The sequence below is a fragment of the Convolutriloba macropyga genome, chromosome 13 (assembly GCF_964194025.1).
Source record: "Convolutriloba macropyga chromosome 13, txConMacr16.3, whole genome shotgun sequence".
NCBI lineage: Eukaryota > Metazoa > Xenacoelomorpha > Acoela > Convolutidae > Convolutriloba > Convolutriloba macropyga.
Window position 1 is genome coordinate 41,701,998 of NC_134480.1, and position 17,246 is coordinate 41,719,243.

The 17,246-nt window shown below is 35.9% G+C and overlaps 1 protein-coding gene across 1 annotated transcript in view; it reads left to right on the forward strand.

The window, feature by feature from the left end:
* LOC142351830 (glycoprotein-N-acetylgalactosamine 3-beta-galactosyltransferase 1-like) overlaps window positions 1-15,499 on the forward strand; it is a 31,684-nt gene extending 16,185 nt beyond the window's left edge. The window contains exons 4-7 of the mRNA XM_075404038.1: window positions 7,907-8,109; window positions 9,263-9,416; window positions 13,547-13,698; window positions 15,235-15,499. Coding sequence (XP_075260153.1) covers window positions 7,907-8,109; window positions 9,263-9,416; window positions 13,547-13,698; window positions 15,235-15,354 — 629 coding nt within the window. The 3' untranslated portion in view covers window positions 15,355-15,499. The remainder of the gene's footprint in view (window positions 1-7,906; window positions 8,110-9,262; window positions 9,417-13,546; window positions 13,699-15,234) is intronic.
* Window positions 15,500-17,246: the final 1,747 nt, after the last annotated feature.

The following is a 17,246-nucleotide window of genomic DNA, read 5'->3' on the forward strand; positions in this document are numbered from 1 at the left end:
AAATTCAGCCGATGTCAAGACACCCAATTGCTCGGAAACTCCAGTAGTGTGCGCAGCACCAAAAAAACGAAAACAAGAAGACTCTCTAATGGACTTTTTTGACCTCTAACAACTTATTTAATATTGAATTGTTTTTCCTTTGCACTTTGGTGTGTTGTGTTACTATCTTTTGTGAATAGCTCGCTAATTGACGCTCTTCTTTTAATGTTTTTACATAGCTAGCAGACTTTAGAATCAGAATTTTACAAAAATGGACATGTTCAAACATGTTCACAAAACAGTACTGTTTAGTGAGACAAAGTTGGGAGAAAATTTCCAAAACGGACATGTTCAAACGTGTTCGAATATATAGCAGGAAGCAAACAAGCTTCTGATTGGTTGAGAGAAAATTTGTTGAGAAAGCTATTGAAATGTAAAATTAGGTTTGAACAAAAGCTTCAAAAAATGCATAAAGTCCTTATCAAACAAAAACTTCATTTAGCAAATCGTTCTTCGTATGTTGATATAATATCAGCGCTCCTGTTGGGTATACCTTCAGGTGTTAGTTAAACTAGTAAAACATCATTTTTTCAGCAAAAAGGAGGAAAAAAGAAAGGATTTTTTTTTAAAAATGAGATTTTTCCGGTTTTTTTGCTTAATAAATTTTTTTCGACGGAACGAAAACTCAAAACCTGAACGCCATTACCAACTGTTTTTTGTGGGCTACCGATATGAATAAAAAAATTGACCACATTTCTTCCAAAAAAGTTGAAAAAAAAACGAAAAAAAAATTTTTTTTTGTTTTTTATGGTGAACTTTGACCCCAAAAAAGTCGGCTCCAACAGATAGTTGGGATGAAACTGACTATTGGGTTGACACTATCAGACATTGTACTACAAAAAAGCTCATAACGGTCGTCAAAATAAACTCAATCCTTCATGAGATAATTAACCATTAATTAACAGCTAATTAGCAACTAATTAGTCTAATTTGTAATTAACAAAAAAAATTCCAATTTTTTTAAACGGATTTGTAATCAGTGGTACATGCTTGTCACTTTTGGTCATAAGGGTCAGGGTCGAAAAACGGCTCCTTCACCGATTTTCAAAACATCTGGACATTAACGTCTCATTAAAATCTGGCATTAATTAGCAATTGAAGTACCCGAAACAATAATGATACACCTGGTTTTTTTCTAAAAAACCGAATTTTTGGGGGCTGGAGACAAAATCATCTCATAACAGCTGTCATCGAAAAATGCTTGCAACAGGGGTCTTGTCATTGGCTGTCATGTGATGACATTGATTGATCATGATTGACAGAAAATCTAACTTTTTTCCTGATAAAGATGAGGGATTTTTTCTTGTCGGTTCCTACATGTTAGTGCCCGGGGAGCATTTTTGGGTATGATGACCAACATCGTCAGACGCACCCATCGGCATCTACAGTAAAAAAACCACAAAAATCGCTTTTTTTTGCAACATTAAGCGAAAAAAATCGAACATTTCATTTGCTTTTAGTAGATTTTTTAGCTGTTCAAACACCGTGACAGTAATAAAACTGTGCATGATAACCGTTCAAAGCATCCCTTGTACTTAAAATTTTACACAGTGTACAAAAAAGCGATGTTTTTGCAATATTATTCAAAAATTCTATGGAAATCAAATCAAAACTTTTTTTTTATGTAGGCTACTGGAGTGTAATATTACATCTAACGGATTCAAACACAAATGTTTCCTCTACCCTTATGTCATTGGAGCATATTATCTATGAAAATGAAGAAAAAAGATTAAAATATTTGATTGAAAGATCATTAAAAATTCATAAAAGTTTACTTTGACTAAACCTAAAAGTTAGCAAATCAAAAAATTGCAATTGATATGCTTTCTTACATCACATATAACTAATAACTAAAAGGAACTACCCCTGGTTTTAAAAAATCTTTTTATATATTGTACTAATAATTCGAAAATAACAAACAAGTTTTATCATGTCAGTGTTGTTCAGTGAGAAACGTAAAGTCAAGCGCTACTTTACGTTCAACGCAACTTGATATGTCATAGTAGTTGACTAAAGCGGGGACGCGCTCTTATTATCCAATCGAATTCGAAAATTTTGAAAGTTTGAATTGCGCGCGTCTTATATGAACCTCGTGTGGAATAGAAATAAATTCGCCATTTGAAGTTGAGTTACATGTTTACGAAAGTTGTCATTATCTCTGTTAACTTTTGAATCTTGAATTTTTCAACTATGGTTTTCAATTGCAAATATTGTTTGGCAACTTTTGCAAACAGAGGAAATCAATCTCGCCATGAGCATCGCTACCATCCCGACGAAGTAGGTTTACCAGTCTTTACCTGTTGTATTTGTACATTCACTTGTAGAAAACTTTCTGAACTGGAACAACACATGAGGACTTGTCATCAAAAATTTACAAATTGTTGTCGGTCCTGCTATATGGGCTTTAACGACACCAGATTATTTGCTGAGCATATGAGTTCTTTGCATTCTTTACATGTCTTTGGCGATCAATTCCAACCAACTCAAGCGCCGGCCGAAACTGCCTTTAATGGTACCCTTCAGAGCTACCATCTGCCGCCATCACCAACCCAAGCCAACACAGACCTTGCTCAGTTCATGCTCCAGCATAAACCACAAATCGATTCGACAAAAACTTATAGAACAAAAACTCTCACAAGGATCACAAAAAGTTCAATTTAGTGCTCATCTTCAACTCCGAAAGCCGAGTCAAAACGAAGATCATGAAGATGAGCTTATTGAAATTTATGCAAATTCGCTCATGACACCGGTGTATAGTCAGGGACTCAGCAGTGAGACCTTCTGGACTATGGTCGAGAAGATGATGATAGTGCTAACGACATTTGCCTCTAATGGTAGTGGTTGGGTGCTTGAGAAAGTTATCAAAATAATTGTGAACTTTGCCCGTTACCGACCTATAACTGGCTCGTCTTACATTGCATTACCATCAAAGTTACAAAATTGCCGCGGTTTACTTAATATTCGTAACCATGAGGACGCAAATTGCTTCCTTTACTGCTATATTGCTGCATATCATATGCACAACAATATTAGCTTAGATCGACCAAGAAGGAACTACAACACAGACAAAACTTCACCCGAAACTTACAAGCAAACCAACCTTCATCAACCAACTGGACACTTCGATATGCCCATGGGGCTAGAAAACATCAATCAGTTCGAAAATCTAAATGAAGTTCGAATCAACGTTTTTGGTTATGATGGTAGAGACTTATTTCCACTCAGAGTGTCAAAGTTTGTCTCAAACTTCACAATGGATATATTGCTTTTATACGAAGCAGACTGTTACCATTATGTGTTGACTACCAACTTGGTTAAGATAGTCTGTCAACTCCGAAATACCAAATTTCGCTTTGAGTTTCATATTTGCCGGAATTGTTTCTGGTTGTGTGAAGAAGGCCTTGCAAAGCTTACCGCACATATTGAAACCTGCTGTGAAAATGCGCCGGCTGTTGTTCGATTACCAGCTCCGGGAAAAAATTTATATAAATTCAAAAACTTAGCCGCTACCTGGTTTGTTCCATTAGTCATTTACTTTGACTTCGAATCCTTCTTGTGTCCAGTAGCAGGATGCACGCCCCTCGGTAACAACTCATACACCAGAGTTATTGAAAAACACGAGCCCTGTGGGTTTTCACTTGCGGTAATTGATCACTACTCAACAAAACCCATCTTCTTCCACGTGGACAGCTCTGAAGATTGCATTACTAAACTTGTAAACATGTTACACACACTAGCCAAGGATATATACAAGCGCAAACGAGCTTTTCCTTTCTTCAGAGGTGACCGTAGCCAGTATCCGAAAAGTGCAGCTAGCGAATGTTGGATATGTAACGAAGCCTTTGACGATAATGATGAACAATCATCAATTGATCTGGATCACTGCCACTACAGCGGACAATTTCTTGGCTGGGCTCATGAAAAATGCAATCGAGCACGAAGGAACGTCAACTTTACCCCTGTAGTGGGTCATAATATACAAAATTATGACCTTCATCACATTTGTTTAGACCTCCAATCTTGTGAGCCAACGACTACTGTAAGTGTAATTCCATCTACTGATGAAAAATACATTTCCATGAATTTTGGAGTACTCGTGGAGACCATAACCCTAGATGATGGAAAAAGGATCAAAAAGTATGAAAATTCATTGATTCATTCAAAATGATGAATTCATCTCTCGAAAAGTTGGTTGACATTTTACCAAGAGATCGTTTTGGAATACTTGCTTCTGTCTTTCCTAACCTATCCTCAACAGAATTGAAGCTCCTGCAGCAAAAAGGATATTACCCCTATTCATATGTTAGCGGTCGAGAAAAGTTCAGCGAAAAATCCTTACCGCCTCTTAATGAATGGCGTAACACTTTAGAAGGAAACGCAGTAACAATAACTCAAGAAAACTTGAACCACGCCAAGACGATGTGGAACACTCTGAATTGCCAAACTCTACAAGACTACCACGATGCATACCTGAAAACCGATTGCGCTCTTCTCGCATGCGTTTATGAATTCCACAGAGAGCTCAGTTTCTCCACCTACAAACTCGATTGCATGCACTTTTACACACTGCCAAATATGGCTAAGGAAGCATCCTTGAGAATATGCAAGGCGGAGGTCAAATTGCTTACAGAACGCGAGCACCTCGATATGATAGAAGGAGCAGTACGTGGAGGAGTATGTTCAGCCTACGAGATGAGAAAGTTTACAGCAAATAAAAAATATTTACCAGATTACGACTCTTCACAACCCTCGACATTTGGCTTCTGCGTGGACGCCAATAACCTATACGGTGGCGTCATGCAAAATGAAAAACTCCCTCAGTAAGATTTTACGCTTAACTCTGATATTACACTGGCTGAGATACTAAACTGTCCTGACGATAACCCTGTCGGTTACTTCGTGGAAGTCGACTTGCATTATCCAGCAAGTCTACACGATTACCATCAGGACTTCCCCCTCGCACCATCGAAAAATATTGTTGAGTATGACTGGCTCAGTGACTACCAAGTGAATTTGCGAGAGAGTCATAACTTACCCCCCTCAAAAGTTCCAAAACTGTTGCAGACTTTCTTCGACAAAGAACATTATGTGCTGCATTACAAGCTGTTGAAACTGTATGTTAACTTGGGATTAGTCGTGAGGAAAATGCATCGTGTGCTACAGTTTACTCAAAACAATTGGTTAACATCCTATATAACCCTGAACAGTGAGAAGAGACAAGCGGCTTCGAATAAATTTGAGGAGAGTTTCTATAAACTAATGAACAACGCCGTTTATGGGAAAAACTGCGAATCGAAACGTCGACGGATGAAAATCGAGCTTACGAGAGACGCAAGACGAACCCTAACCATAGTAAGCAAGTTTGAGTTTGAAAAATTCAAAGTGTTTGGCGAGAACATGGCAGCTCTCTCCTCCCGCCCAAGAAAGATCTATTGGGATACACCAACTATAGTAGGGGCCACAATACTTGATCTAGTGAAATACTACTTGTATCAGTTTCACTATGGAACAATGCAATCTTCATTTGACTGTCAATTACTTTATAGTGATACTGATAGCTTGCTATACCGGATCAATTGTGAAGATCTCTACCGTGAACTGAAGGAGAGCAATGTTCTTGATCAATTCGACTTCTCAAATTACCCAGAAGATCACGAACTGTACAGCGAAGAAAATAAGCGCGTCGTCTTAAAATTCAAAGACGAATTTGCTGGGGATTATATAAAAGAGTTTATATGCCTGAAGCCAAAGCTGTACAGCATTACTTCCACTAGTGAGTATTTTACGTTTAAAGATTCAAGAAAAAACTAACAAAGTACCAACTAACCTTGTATGATTGTCATAATTTGACTGCTTTTTTCTGTTCATAGGTAACCGAAAAATGTCCGCCAAAGGAATAACAAGAGCAGCCCAAAATTTGCTTCGACATGCAGACTACAAAAATACACTTGTGACTGGTAGTACACTGCGCGCTGAAAACACAACGATTGTTTCGGAAAAGCATGTTCTACAGACGGTTTCAACGAATAAAATATGTCTCTCTGCTTTTGATAATAAACGCCACATTTTGAACGAGGGAATTAAAACACTACCATTCGGCCACTATAAAAATGATCATTGCCGAGTCGAAGATTTTTCTTGGGATAGCGATGAAGTAGAGTGGGACTACGAAAATGTAGAAAATTATGCTCACCTTCTCCTAGATTCGAGTCCAAACTGGGACCATAATAATAGTTTTGTTGTACCGGATACAACAATAAGTGAAAGCCCGGAAGAATGGGAAACACCTGACCCGGGATTTGCAATGACAAGTATTATTAACGAGGACGATATTGATAGCGATGATATCGTAGATTTCGATGCTACCACCAGCTCCAGCTCTTCCTTCCCTAACCCATTCATTAATTATGAAGCTAATGAGTGCAGTGAAAGTAGTAGTAGCGATTATGAAGAAGAACCAGCATTTAAAGTTGCACGCAGACAATAAACTTATTGTACTTAACTACGTAAATTGCGCCTTTTGAATTCCTAACCGTGTACATTTTGTGTTTATGAGTGCTAAAATACGTTTCAATAAATTGTTCACTTGCAGCTCTTATCGGAACGAAATTTAGAACAAAGTTGGCTGTTTGACCGAAAACAAGTTTGCCGCCTTGGAAATAGTCACATCTGGTAAAGAATGAAAGTTAATCCCTTTCCGTCTAGGATAACCCCCTTTTATCCCATGTTTAAGTATCGTAGGATAACCCCCCCCCCTCTCTTGAGACAGTATTTACTTACTACTGACAACTTAGACTATCGTGAGAACAGTTTCAAATATTCAATTTTGGGAGAGCTATGTGAAAATGATATCTGTCTTTACAGATAAGATTTATTTATTCCAGTTTTATGAGCCCGAAAACAAATGTGAAGGCTGTTAAAAAGTATTTGGTTTGAAACGGTAAAAATTATGCTCAATTGAGTTCTTTCACCTAATATTAGGCAATTTTATCTTTAGCTAGCCCTAACAGTGCAAAATATTAAGCTTAGTGCAATCAAATATCATAATTGTTTTAAAGTTAAAAAATCCTAAATTACGAAACTTTTTAACATTCTTCACAGAAATGCTATTCATTTTAATATTGATGGGAAGTATCAACAACTACCTCTTTATCAAAATTGACTGTCCATTTATCAGAACGAGCGATTTTTATTTCATCTTCATGATTGGATGCGCAAACATACAAAAAATGCTGAATAACTTGCAAATTAAAATTGCTGGTTTCAGTTTTACACATTTCAATTTTTTTGAGCCATAATAAAACAGCCTCATCTTGTCTTTTCTTAACTGTGAACGGAGCGTTTTTACAAAATTATATTGAAATAACATCAATTAGTATGGAATCTTAATTAGAAGTAGCCTATGACTTGTGTGGAGTCTTATCGTTTCTATCTTTTCACTTTATCATTTTTGAGTTTCAGTTATACAATATAAAAGTAAATGATGAGGCGCAGGAAAAATTTTACAGGTTGTGAATCAAATGTTAGTTATAACTTTATTTTTTTAAAAAATAAAATTCAAGAAAAAATTTTACAATACAAAATTTTCTCGCTTTCTTTGAGATTATCATAACAGTGACATTAAACTATAGGAAAAAAATCTGATTGCCAAAATTCTAGTGTGATTTGTTGTCTTACGTGGACTTGATTTATGAGACTTGCCATACAAAACTCAGCTCTCTCTTAGATTTTACCATTTTTTACAATTGCAGGTCAATTGTGGTCAAATAGTGGTCAACTAACGTATACCATCATTGTAAATATACCATAATGGGGGCTATAATTGTTTTTCATGGGGGCTATAAAGTTAAAAACCCTTCAATTGTAGGTGAACCTGGTCGTAAGATGTTATGGGCTAAAGTCAGAGACACCTTTGAGTTCCTGTTTGACAACTACCTGGAGAAGTATGATTGGTTCTACAAGGGAGACGACAACACCTACGTCATAGTGGAGAACATGAAGCTACATCTCTCAAAGTACGACCCAGACAGACCTTGGTTCTTTGGGCACCGATTCAAAGCATTCCTCAAGGTACCCTAGGGTGTTAATTTACCCCCCCCCCCCCCCCCCCAACACACACACACACACACACACACACACACACACACACACACACACACACACTACCCGGCCTCTCGACTAGACTAGTTCATCCAAAGATTGTTATCCTCAATGAAATGAATCCAAATAATAACTTTTTTATTTTCCTGATTTCAAATTAAAAGGTGATTAAATGTTGACCGTTTGACTTATAAAAAGACCATTGCGTCGAGCATCGCTGGAGCCATCTGACAAATTTGGTGATCCTGTAACAATTAATTTACAAAATCGTTACCTTGTAAAATTCTTTCAAAGGAGGGTTATATTGTAAGGTTCTTCAACATAATTCGTTATTTATCCCGAATGAGAAACCTTCCTCTTGTACAATTTTGCAATACAGACGATGAAGTGGTGGTTTTGAAGGACGCGCACATGATTTCCCTCATTGAACTCTGCTTCTCCTGGTCAACTGGTTGGCCCTTTTCATTTACATTTAATTTTTTCCAGCAAAAGATTGCCTTAATATTGCAGAAATATTTTTTTAAAGAGTAGAAATTTTGGGACAAGTAGGTAACATGGGTTTGAAGGAGATACAGCTAAGTTGTAAAAGAGAACCGAATTCCTTTATATTTTTCACCCAAGCTACATCGATTTATATAATTCACTTTGAAGTCACTAAGCCTTATTCAAATAAGTCACCCCACTATTTGACTGTATATGTTCCCGTGCTATTTATAGAAAGGAATTTCTTGTTCCTAAGACAAAATTTGTCTGATGATGACGCAAATAGCTCACCTCATCGAAAAACTTATGGCGCAAGATACAATAGGAAAACATTTAGAAAAGACTTCAAGTTTTTTTTCAAAATCAGAGAAGATTTTATTGCTGCATAAAAAAAACAACACTTCGCTCAAAACAAATCAAAAATATCCGAACAGAACTCTGTTTTCGATGCAAAACTATATAAATCGTATTCAAGAGAAATTACGTAAAATGTCATCTTTAACGTACTCTTTCCATCAAGAATGTTAAAAGTTAAATTTCTTATTTACAGGTCTCTTTAAACAATCTTGCTTGACCTGAAAAGAAGTTCTCATCAGTTCAATTTCGAAGACAAGTTTTTTCATTCTCTGGTCACGTTTAGGAGGGTTACGTGAGTGGAGGACCAGGGTATGTCCTAAGCAGGGGGGCTTTGAGACTGTTGGGTCCAAAACTGAAGATGAACAACTACACCACCACAGGATGCATGCCAGGTCACCAGAATGGGGGGCCATTCAGAGGGGAGGACTTCAGAATGGGTAAAGCTTTCATCACCTTTACGAATCTTTACCGAGGTCGAATTGGCAAAATTAAGGATATCGGAATTTGCTTACGAAAATGAGGAATTACCTCCTATTTGCCTTGATCCCAGTATGGCTCGGATTTCACTTACCTATTAAATACGAGCAACATTGTAATTTCCCATATACGGTAATATTTGCATGAAGGCAGCAAAAATAAAGGTGTTTATTATGCCCCTTACAGAAATAATTGCTATTACTGTTATTAATGAAAGAAATATTGAAATGAAAATCAAAAATTTTTATTTAATGGTTTTCTGCTGTTTTGCTCCCTGATTTCATTATTAATTTCAAGCTGATTTTATTCGATGTTTAACAGATATATTCTTCTTAGTAGTCAGTAACAGTCATCACATTTCTTGTACTTAAAAATGACACGAATATAGAGTTGATCTGAGACAAGTATTGTGAGCTCTATGTTGCCTCTTGATTTCTTTGGCTTCATAATGGTGAAAGAAAAACAGCAAAAATCTTTTTTGGTTGATAATAATGATAATACATGAAAGCTATTCATTTGAGTTGATTTGCTGTCCAGTCCAACACGAAGCAGAACGAACCGACAGAAAGAACGACGCAAAATAACAAAATTTGTAGAAGAAAGACGACAACAATTTCTGCATAACCATAATACTAAGCATCTCGTTTAAAAACCTGATTTTTGACCAATTGGCTTAGTTGAAAAAAGGTAGTGACTGCTCTGATTTTCAGATTTCCGTTCAAAATAATTGAGTCACTTACGCCTTCTCGAATAGCGGTTTTTCAGCGCAAGGCCATTTTTAATGTTTTCATAAAGTTTGATTTTCATTCACCGCACTGATGCAGTTGTTTTTACAGTTAGCGAAATGCTATCTTTTTAGAGCTCCCAGAGCAGCAAAGTTAAAATAGTCACGACAACAAAAGTTTTTTGCAGCTCCTTGACGTTGAAATTCCGAAAATGGACAAATCCAGTCACCTGACCAGTCAAATTAATTGGCAACAAGAAATATATCTTGTGATTGATACCACAATAAATTTTATTTGAAAAATAGGAAGTGTTTGCAAAGTGTCTGGAAAAAAATTAGGAAAAAATACTATAGTATCAAATAGAAAATTTTATTAGGAAAAACTGCACCACATTGCTATCTTGAGAAACTTTATGCAAAATTCTTTTTTGAGGCTCTACCTTTATTGCCCCACCAGTGGTTGAAGGGCCCACTCACATAAAACTAGGTTTTGCCTCAGAGAAAGAGAACATAACTGAATAATTTTTCTTATCATAAATTGAAGAAAAGACAACTAATGCTCAATGGTAATGAATCAGCAATTTAAACCCTCTAGTTGATCCAGTGGCGTAAACAAATTGATCTTTGAGCGAAATATAACCATTAAAAAATGGCACTGAAGACTGAGAGATTGTAAACTCACGAATTTTCGAGCTAATGCTACAAGAGCAGTGTGCCGAAGAGTTGACGTCAATCAAAGCCATAAAACGATTACGACAAGCAGCAAAACTTTATAGTTCTCTCCATTTGTTGTCGAACAAGGTCTTATCTGGGCTGAAGGCCGAAACAGCAAGATTCAATAGAGATTAAAAACTCTTCATCCAATGAAACTCAACGTTATAGAATTGTTCTTACGTACTCAAAAACTGCTCTCAAAGTGGGATTTCACAAATCCAAAAAAATGTGCAAAAACAGTTCTGAAAATCCTACCGTTAAATAATCGAAAAAAAATGTTACGTGCAAAAAAGTCAGAGCACAAACGGTGGCTCCATTGTTCAAATTACAGTAAAAATTTTGACGAATTAAAGAAAAGCGATGGTGATGTTTATCTTGATGTACGAGCTGTGCTTATAGAGATGGTATAAAAATTGGCTGAACGGTTGTCTGAATATAATCAAATTAATCTCAGCTTGAGGAGGCAAAAGGCAAACAATGTTAGCGGGACAAATTTTTTTAGGCAAACCGAGTATTCCACGAGTACGTTGCAGCATAGAACGAAAAAAAAGAGGTTATTTGGTTAAACGAAAAATTAGATGGAAATTCAGCGACCCTGTGTTACCTGATTTTCGAAGAGCGGTCAGTCAGAGTTTGCAAGGAAGCAAAAAATGCGGTGTTAGGGAATTGATCTGGTGCGGAATTTCATAATCCACAAAAAAACTGTTTTGTTGAGCAGACTTCAAAAGCAAAAACATCGACATCACTCAGTTCTGATTTCTTCGATTTGCTTGCTATTAGGCCAAATTACTATATTTCTCGACAATTTTTACTATGAGCAAAAAAGTTTGTCAAGAAATAGAGCTTTCGACAAAAGGAAGCTTGATACTATCTGATTGGGCGACAATTCCAAGAAGAATATTTTTCAACTTTGAATGTCCGCAAAAAAAGTTGATCCAATTCAGTAAGAAATGTGTAATTCTGATTGTTTTTTTAATCGAAGACAGTGACAATCTAGGGTATTACATTCTCATTCAAATTGCAGAAACCATTGAGAGTTCTGAAGGCGGAATTGAATTCGCAAGAGTTTTAACGAAAGATGGAGTCTATAGAAAGCCTGTTGCGAAATTGCAAAAATTTACCAGTTGGCAAAAATTGTTTCTGTCGAGAAAGCGTATTCTCCAATTGGTAGTGCATCAGCAAATCAGCAATTTAAAAAGAAAACATAATACTTGGAAAAGACCATTGTTCGGCTCATTTTTTATCCCAATTCTATTGCCACGGCAACTGCTTATGCCTTAATAAAAATTGAATTTACAAATTCTAGTTTTTCGTAGGAATGTGGTTTTTATTGTAAACAGAGTTAGTTAACAAGAAAAGAAGGGGACTAAAACATCATCATAATACACACAACAGCAATCGCAGCAAGAAACGGCTTTCTTTCTGTTACTCACCAACTCTGGGCTGAGAAAGTCTGCAAACAGACAATTGATAGTGTGTTTTGTAGCTAAACTTTATTTTCGTTCAGCCAATTGTTTGTTGCAGTGTCACCTATCTGCAAATTGCTTGAACTGTAATTCGAATGTTATTTGGTCTTGCTTCTTGTATTTCAATTTGTGAGTACTTAGAGGAAACCAAACCTAAGTTTAAGTTTAAATTCTTTGCAAAGGAAGTTATGAACGGTCGATTTCTCTATCCAGTAATGTGCGATACGTAACGCATCCAGTTCAATTTGGTATCGCAAAAATTAAATTTAACAAACAGTTACGGACTGAGTTTGCGGCTCGTATATAGCGGACATAAAGCTACAAATAAGATTTGAAAAACCGTAAGAGCCGTACGTACAGGTTTGAAACTGCCGGAGCAAACTTAGCGGTGTAAAGTTTGCTTTGTCATATGTGCGTTAAACTTTTTTGTGGTTTCTGTGTAATTGCATATGAACAGCATGAAGTCGCAGTGTCCTGTTGGTAGCTGACGTTATTTACCATTCCCCATGTGTCAGACTGTTTTATTGCTTTCGAACGAAGTTCGAAGCAATTGTTGTGAAAATGTTTGTCTTTGCAATGCAAAATTTTCGCTTTGCCTTCTGTGCTAGGACATTCTTTCGATTTCACATATCGGGTGCCTTTTTCACGATGACTTGTAACTTTTGCGTGATCTAAATTGCTCTTGTTCAGAAATTATATCTGTTGCTAACACAAAAAGGATTGTAATAAAAGCAAAAAAACATGGACTTGATAGCCGAGTGGTTAATGATTCAGTCTATTACGACGGAGGTTGGTGGCTTCAAACACCTCCTTGTCGGATTTTTTTTTATCTCGGCTACACCCCCTCCTTGAATTGGATTTCCTCGCCAGTCGTTTGGGAGCAATTTGTCCTACCTTAGTAGGTTTAGGTTCTTTTCATGAAAAGCCTTGCTGTTGTTTGGTGATTTTGGTCACTCGTTTGAGTGTGGAACGTTCTCGTGGTGCCACCATAGCAGCCAAGATTGGTCAGGCCATGGTTATTTTTAGTGAGATCACATCCTTACATGGACAGCTTCAAGGAGGCAGGAGATTGAACTCTCAATCATTGGAGTGTGAATCACACACCTTACTTTTCTGCTATCACGCTACAACTATTTTGTAAAGTAAAATTTTCTTGAAAAAATTAAACTCGAGCGTAATTGTCTAGGTGAGTGTCTGGCTTCCCTGGGCATTGCACCCTCTAGGACCCTGGATGAGAAGGGGAGGGAGTTGTTTCACGTGTTCAACTTAGAGGGGGTATTGTCCGATGTGAAGGGACTGACATGGTACCATTTCTTCAACTACTATCCGCACAAAGGGGTATGTCAATAATCACTGCTAATGCTCATTTGGAACACCTTTGGGGTATTTAGTATTCATTTTGATTGGTTGATTGATTGTTTTAGCACTTAATGTTTTGAAGCTGTTTATTCGAACTTTAACCAATCTTCTCGGTCAATTTTATAAAAATTTTTGCTTTTGTTATAACAAATATTTGAATTTTTTGCTATAGTTTTATTATAGCTGCGAAGCTGTAAGCTGAGCGTAGCTATATTGCGGTGCTCTTGGTTTTTTACAATTCAAAGTATTTGAATTGTATTGGGGCGCTGTCTTTTTTTTAAGATCTCTTCGCACATTTTCATGATTTTTGAAGTCAAATTGGAGTAGTGATTTTGGTCACGCCGAAACAGGAAATGAAGCGAAAACGCGAGTGGTTTTGCGGCGTGAATTGTTTTCACTCTTATTTTAAAGTAGAGTGCGAAAATGGGTGTTTTTGAACAAAAATTCGGTTTCTCGGTAGTGGTTTTTTGTTCACATGCGGCATTTTCGCTCTGATTTTTACTGTTTTTTCGATTTTTTGTATCGGATTTTTTTCTAAATGGATTTCCCAATCCATGCACAGCTCATTCTAGGCCTAGTTTTTTGTTTGAATTAAATTTTCATATCTCGCTAGTGGTTTTTTTGTTCACATGCGGCATTTTGACATTGTTTTTTTTTATTTTTTTTCTTATTTTTTGATCTGATTTTTGATCTGAAAAAAGTTTTCTCAATTCACTCATAGTCCATTCTAGGTCTATTTTTTCTGTTTAGTCAATGAAAATTCTTTGAATTGTACGTCAGGACTTGTCCTGCTATGTTTTTTTGTTTCGTCGTCTGACGCTCTTTTTTCGTTTTCTGAATGACTTCTTCCTCTCACTAACGGCATTTGCGCGCGTGACGTCATTTCTCACTCGCTCTAGCAAAAGTTTTTAGGTTATTTGCGTGATTAGATTTTGATCATACGTGACTTACCTCCCTCAATAAAATGACTTTTGCACTTTAAAAACTTAAGCTTAGTTTGAATTTGATTAAGGTCAAATGAACTCATATGCGCAGTGAAGGTCCTTAATAAAAGGCTTCTGCGGAATCAATTTTAACAAGCTTTTTTAATTTATCGCTGAATGTTTTTTACAAAGTTTTTTGAGCGGCGTCGATTTTTTTCAATTTAAATCTGTATCTCTTTCTATCTCTATTATATGACACGCAGGTCTATTCTTTCGCAGCTATTCCGGCAATCTGTCGGCTATGTTTGTAAAACTTGATGTTGGCTAGGCTCAATTCTTCTAGAACTTCCTTCAACAGTATTGTAGAGCATTCTGAGTTCTAAATGGCATATAAGAGGTTCAAATAATTGATGGAGATCTTTTACGATTCAAGTCTAAGTAAGACGCATTTTACGATTAATTGTCACTCAGAACATTTTTTGATTTTCGGATAATAGTTGATCTTTGTGTTGATGGATCTGATCTTGTTGATTATTGTCTGCAAATCTTAAATAATTAACGGAGCACCTGAACCTATGTTGTGTTTTGACAGAAGTTCGAGTGTTGCTCAGAGAGGAGTGTGAGTTTCCATTACGTCAGTCCACAACAGATATACGCCATAGAATACCTATTGTACCACGTAAACCCAGTAGTACACAATCTACCCATGTAGAAAACAACCTCAAAACCAATCCAGTCATCTCTCTTCAGCCTGTGATACAAAGACCATAAAACCATCATTGCCGGCTATAGTAGAACCCATAAATTTGCCGATTACTAGACTAAATAACCAATGCCGAAATACTCCAAATGCTGTTTTTTGTTCCGATTATTATAATCAGATTATTATAATCCGATTAATACTATTTGGTATTATAAATAAGCTTTGTCCTAATCAAGTGGATAATACGATATCAAGTCCCAAAACATTTGGTAAAGAATAATATTTTTTACTAATAAAAAGTAATAATAAAAAATAATAATAAATAATAATCTGAGAAAATTTACAATGTAAATTTTCTCAGATTATGCTAAAAAATCTTTCTATCAATTTTAACAATTAGGTAAAACATTAGATATAAATTAAGTAACTTTGCATTTGGGTATTTTGGCATTGGGTGTTTTGTGTTAACCCATTCAAACCTTACGACAAATTTCAAATATGTCAATTGATTTACATTTAGAAAATAGCTACCTATTACACTATACAATTACACAATAATAATAATGATGAATTTGACCAAACTTGGTTTCCACCAAATTGGGAAAACCTCTTTGGGTAATGTGATCAATTCTAATATCAACAACTTTTATAAAGTGATCATCAAGACAGAAAACATTTAAAATTGAAAAGTTTGTAATATTTTTTTTTATGGTTAAACACATTTGTGGAAGATCCTGAAAAATATTACTCCTGGCGGAATTTTCAGATGTCGATTACTAAAGCTTATAAATCACTGGTGCTGTAGCATCACAAGCGAAAACAAAACCTTTTTCTTGCACTTGACGCTTGTAATGCAAATTATGATAACCTGATTTCGTTGTGGCACTTACAGTCATTTTTCTATAGTGTTTTATTTTATTTTATCATTATCACTAAAATTGGTGCCTTCAGTTGTTTGTAATTTAATTTTCACAAAATCGTTTCCATTGTGTCATTTTTTGCTCGGAAACAATTAAAAATCTTTAAAATAAAACACGAAATATTTTCTTACCTAAATCTTTAAAGAAATTGCAGTCAGATATTTTGTTGTCTATTTCCTCCGCAAACAACTTCAGATTCAAAAACTATGAGAACAATTCTGTCAAAAAATCATCAGGTCGGCAATCCTTATTTCAAATGTAGAAAATAAAAGAAACACAAATTACGCTGCTTAAAATGACTTTAGCGGAATAGAAAGTAATGCGCATCCGAGGCTAAAATTCAATTTTGCCTGCTTCAACTTAACTCTTTTGAAAGAATCAAATCTGCTATTATTGCGGCTGAGCTTAATAACTCAGAAATTAAATTGAATAGCGCTCCACGGTCAGTTCAAGCAGTTCAATTTAGAAGAGCATGACAAGCGAAATTTAATGCTACATTCTATTGAAGTCATACAGATTTGTTCAGTTTCTTCAACATTTATATTTAGCAACTATTAATAGTACACAATCGTCATTCATGAAGTCGAACTATAAATCAAACTCGAACTACCTCAACCACCAGCGAAGCAATACTACGACTTAACAGTATTGCATCAGATTCTTTGCGATTGGATTGCGAATCAACCTGTTATTGATACAGAATATTCGACAAAACTTCTACATGGTTAACAAATTTCCCATGACATCAAATTTACACTGAAAAAGTGACGTTATGGAAAAGTGTTCACATTCTGTCGACATTATTATCTACAACCAATCAACAGTTGAATTTGACATGTAAATCCACGTGACTAGCAGCATAAAAGGAGCTTGAAAAACTACCAAAAATCAGAAGAAACTTGCAATTTTGGTTATATTAAACTGACATACAGTGCGTATTGAAGCACACTTTCTTGAGCAGTAAATTACTTGTTACTGTGT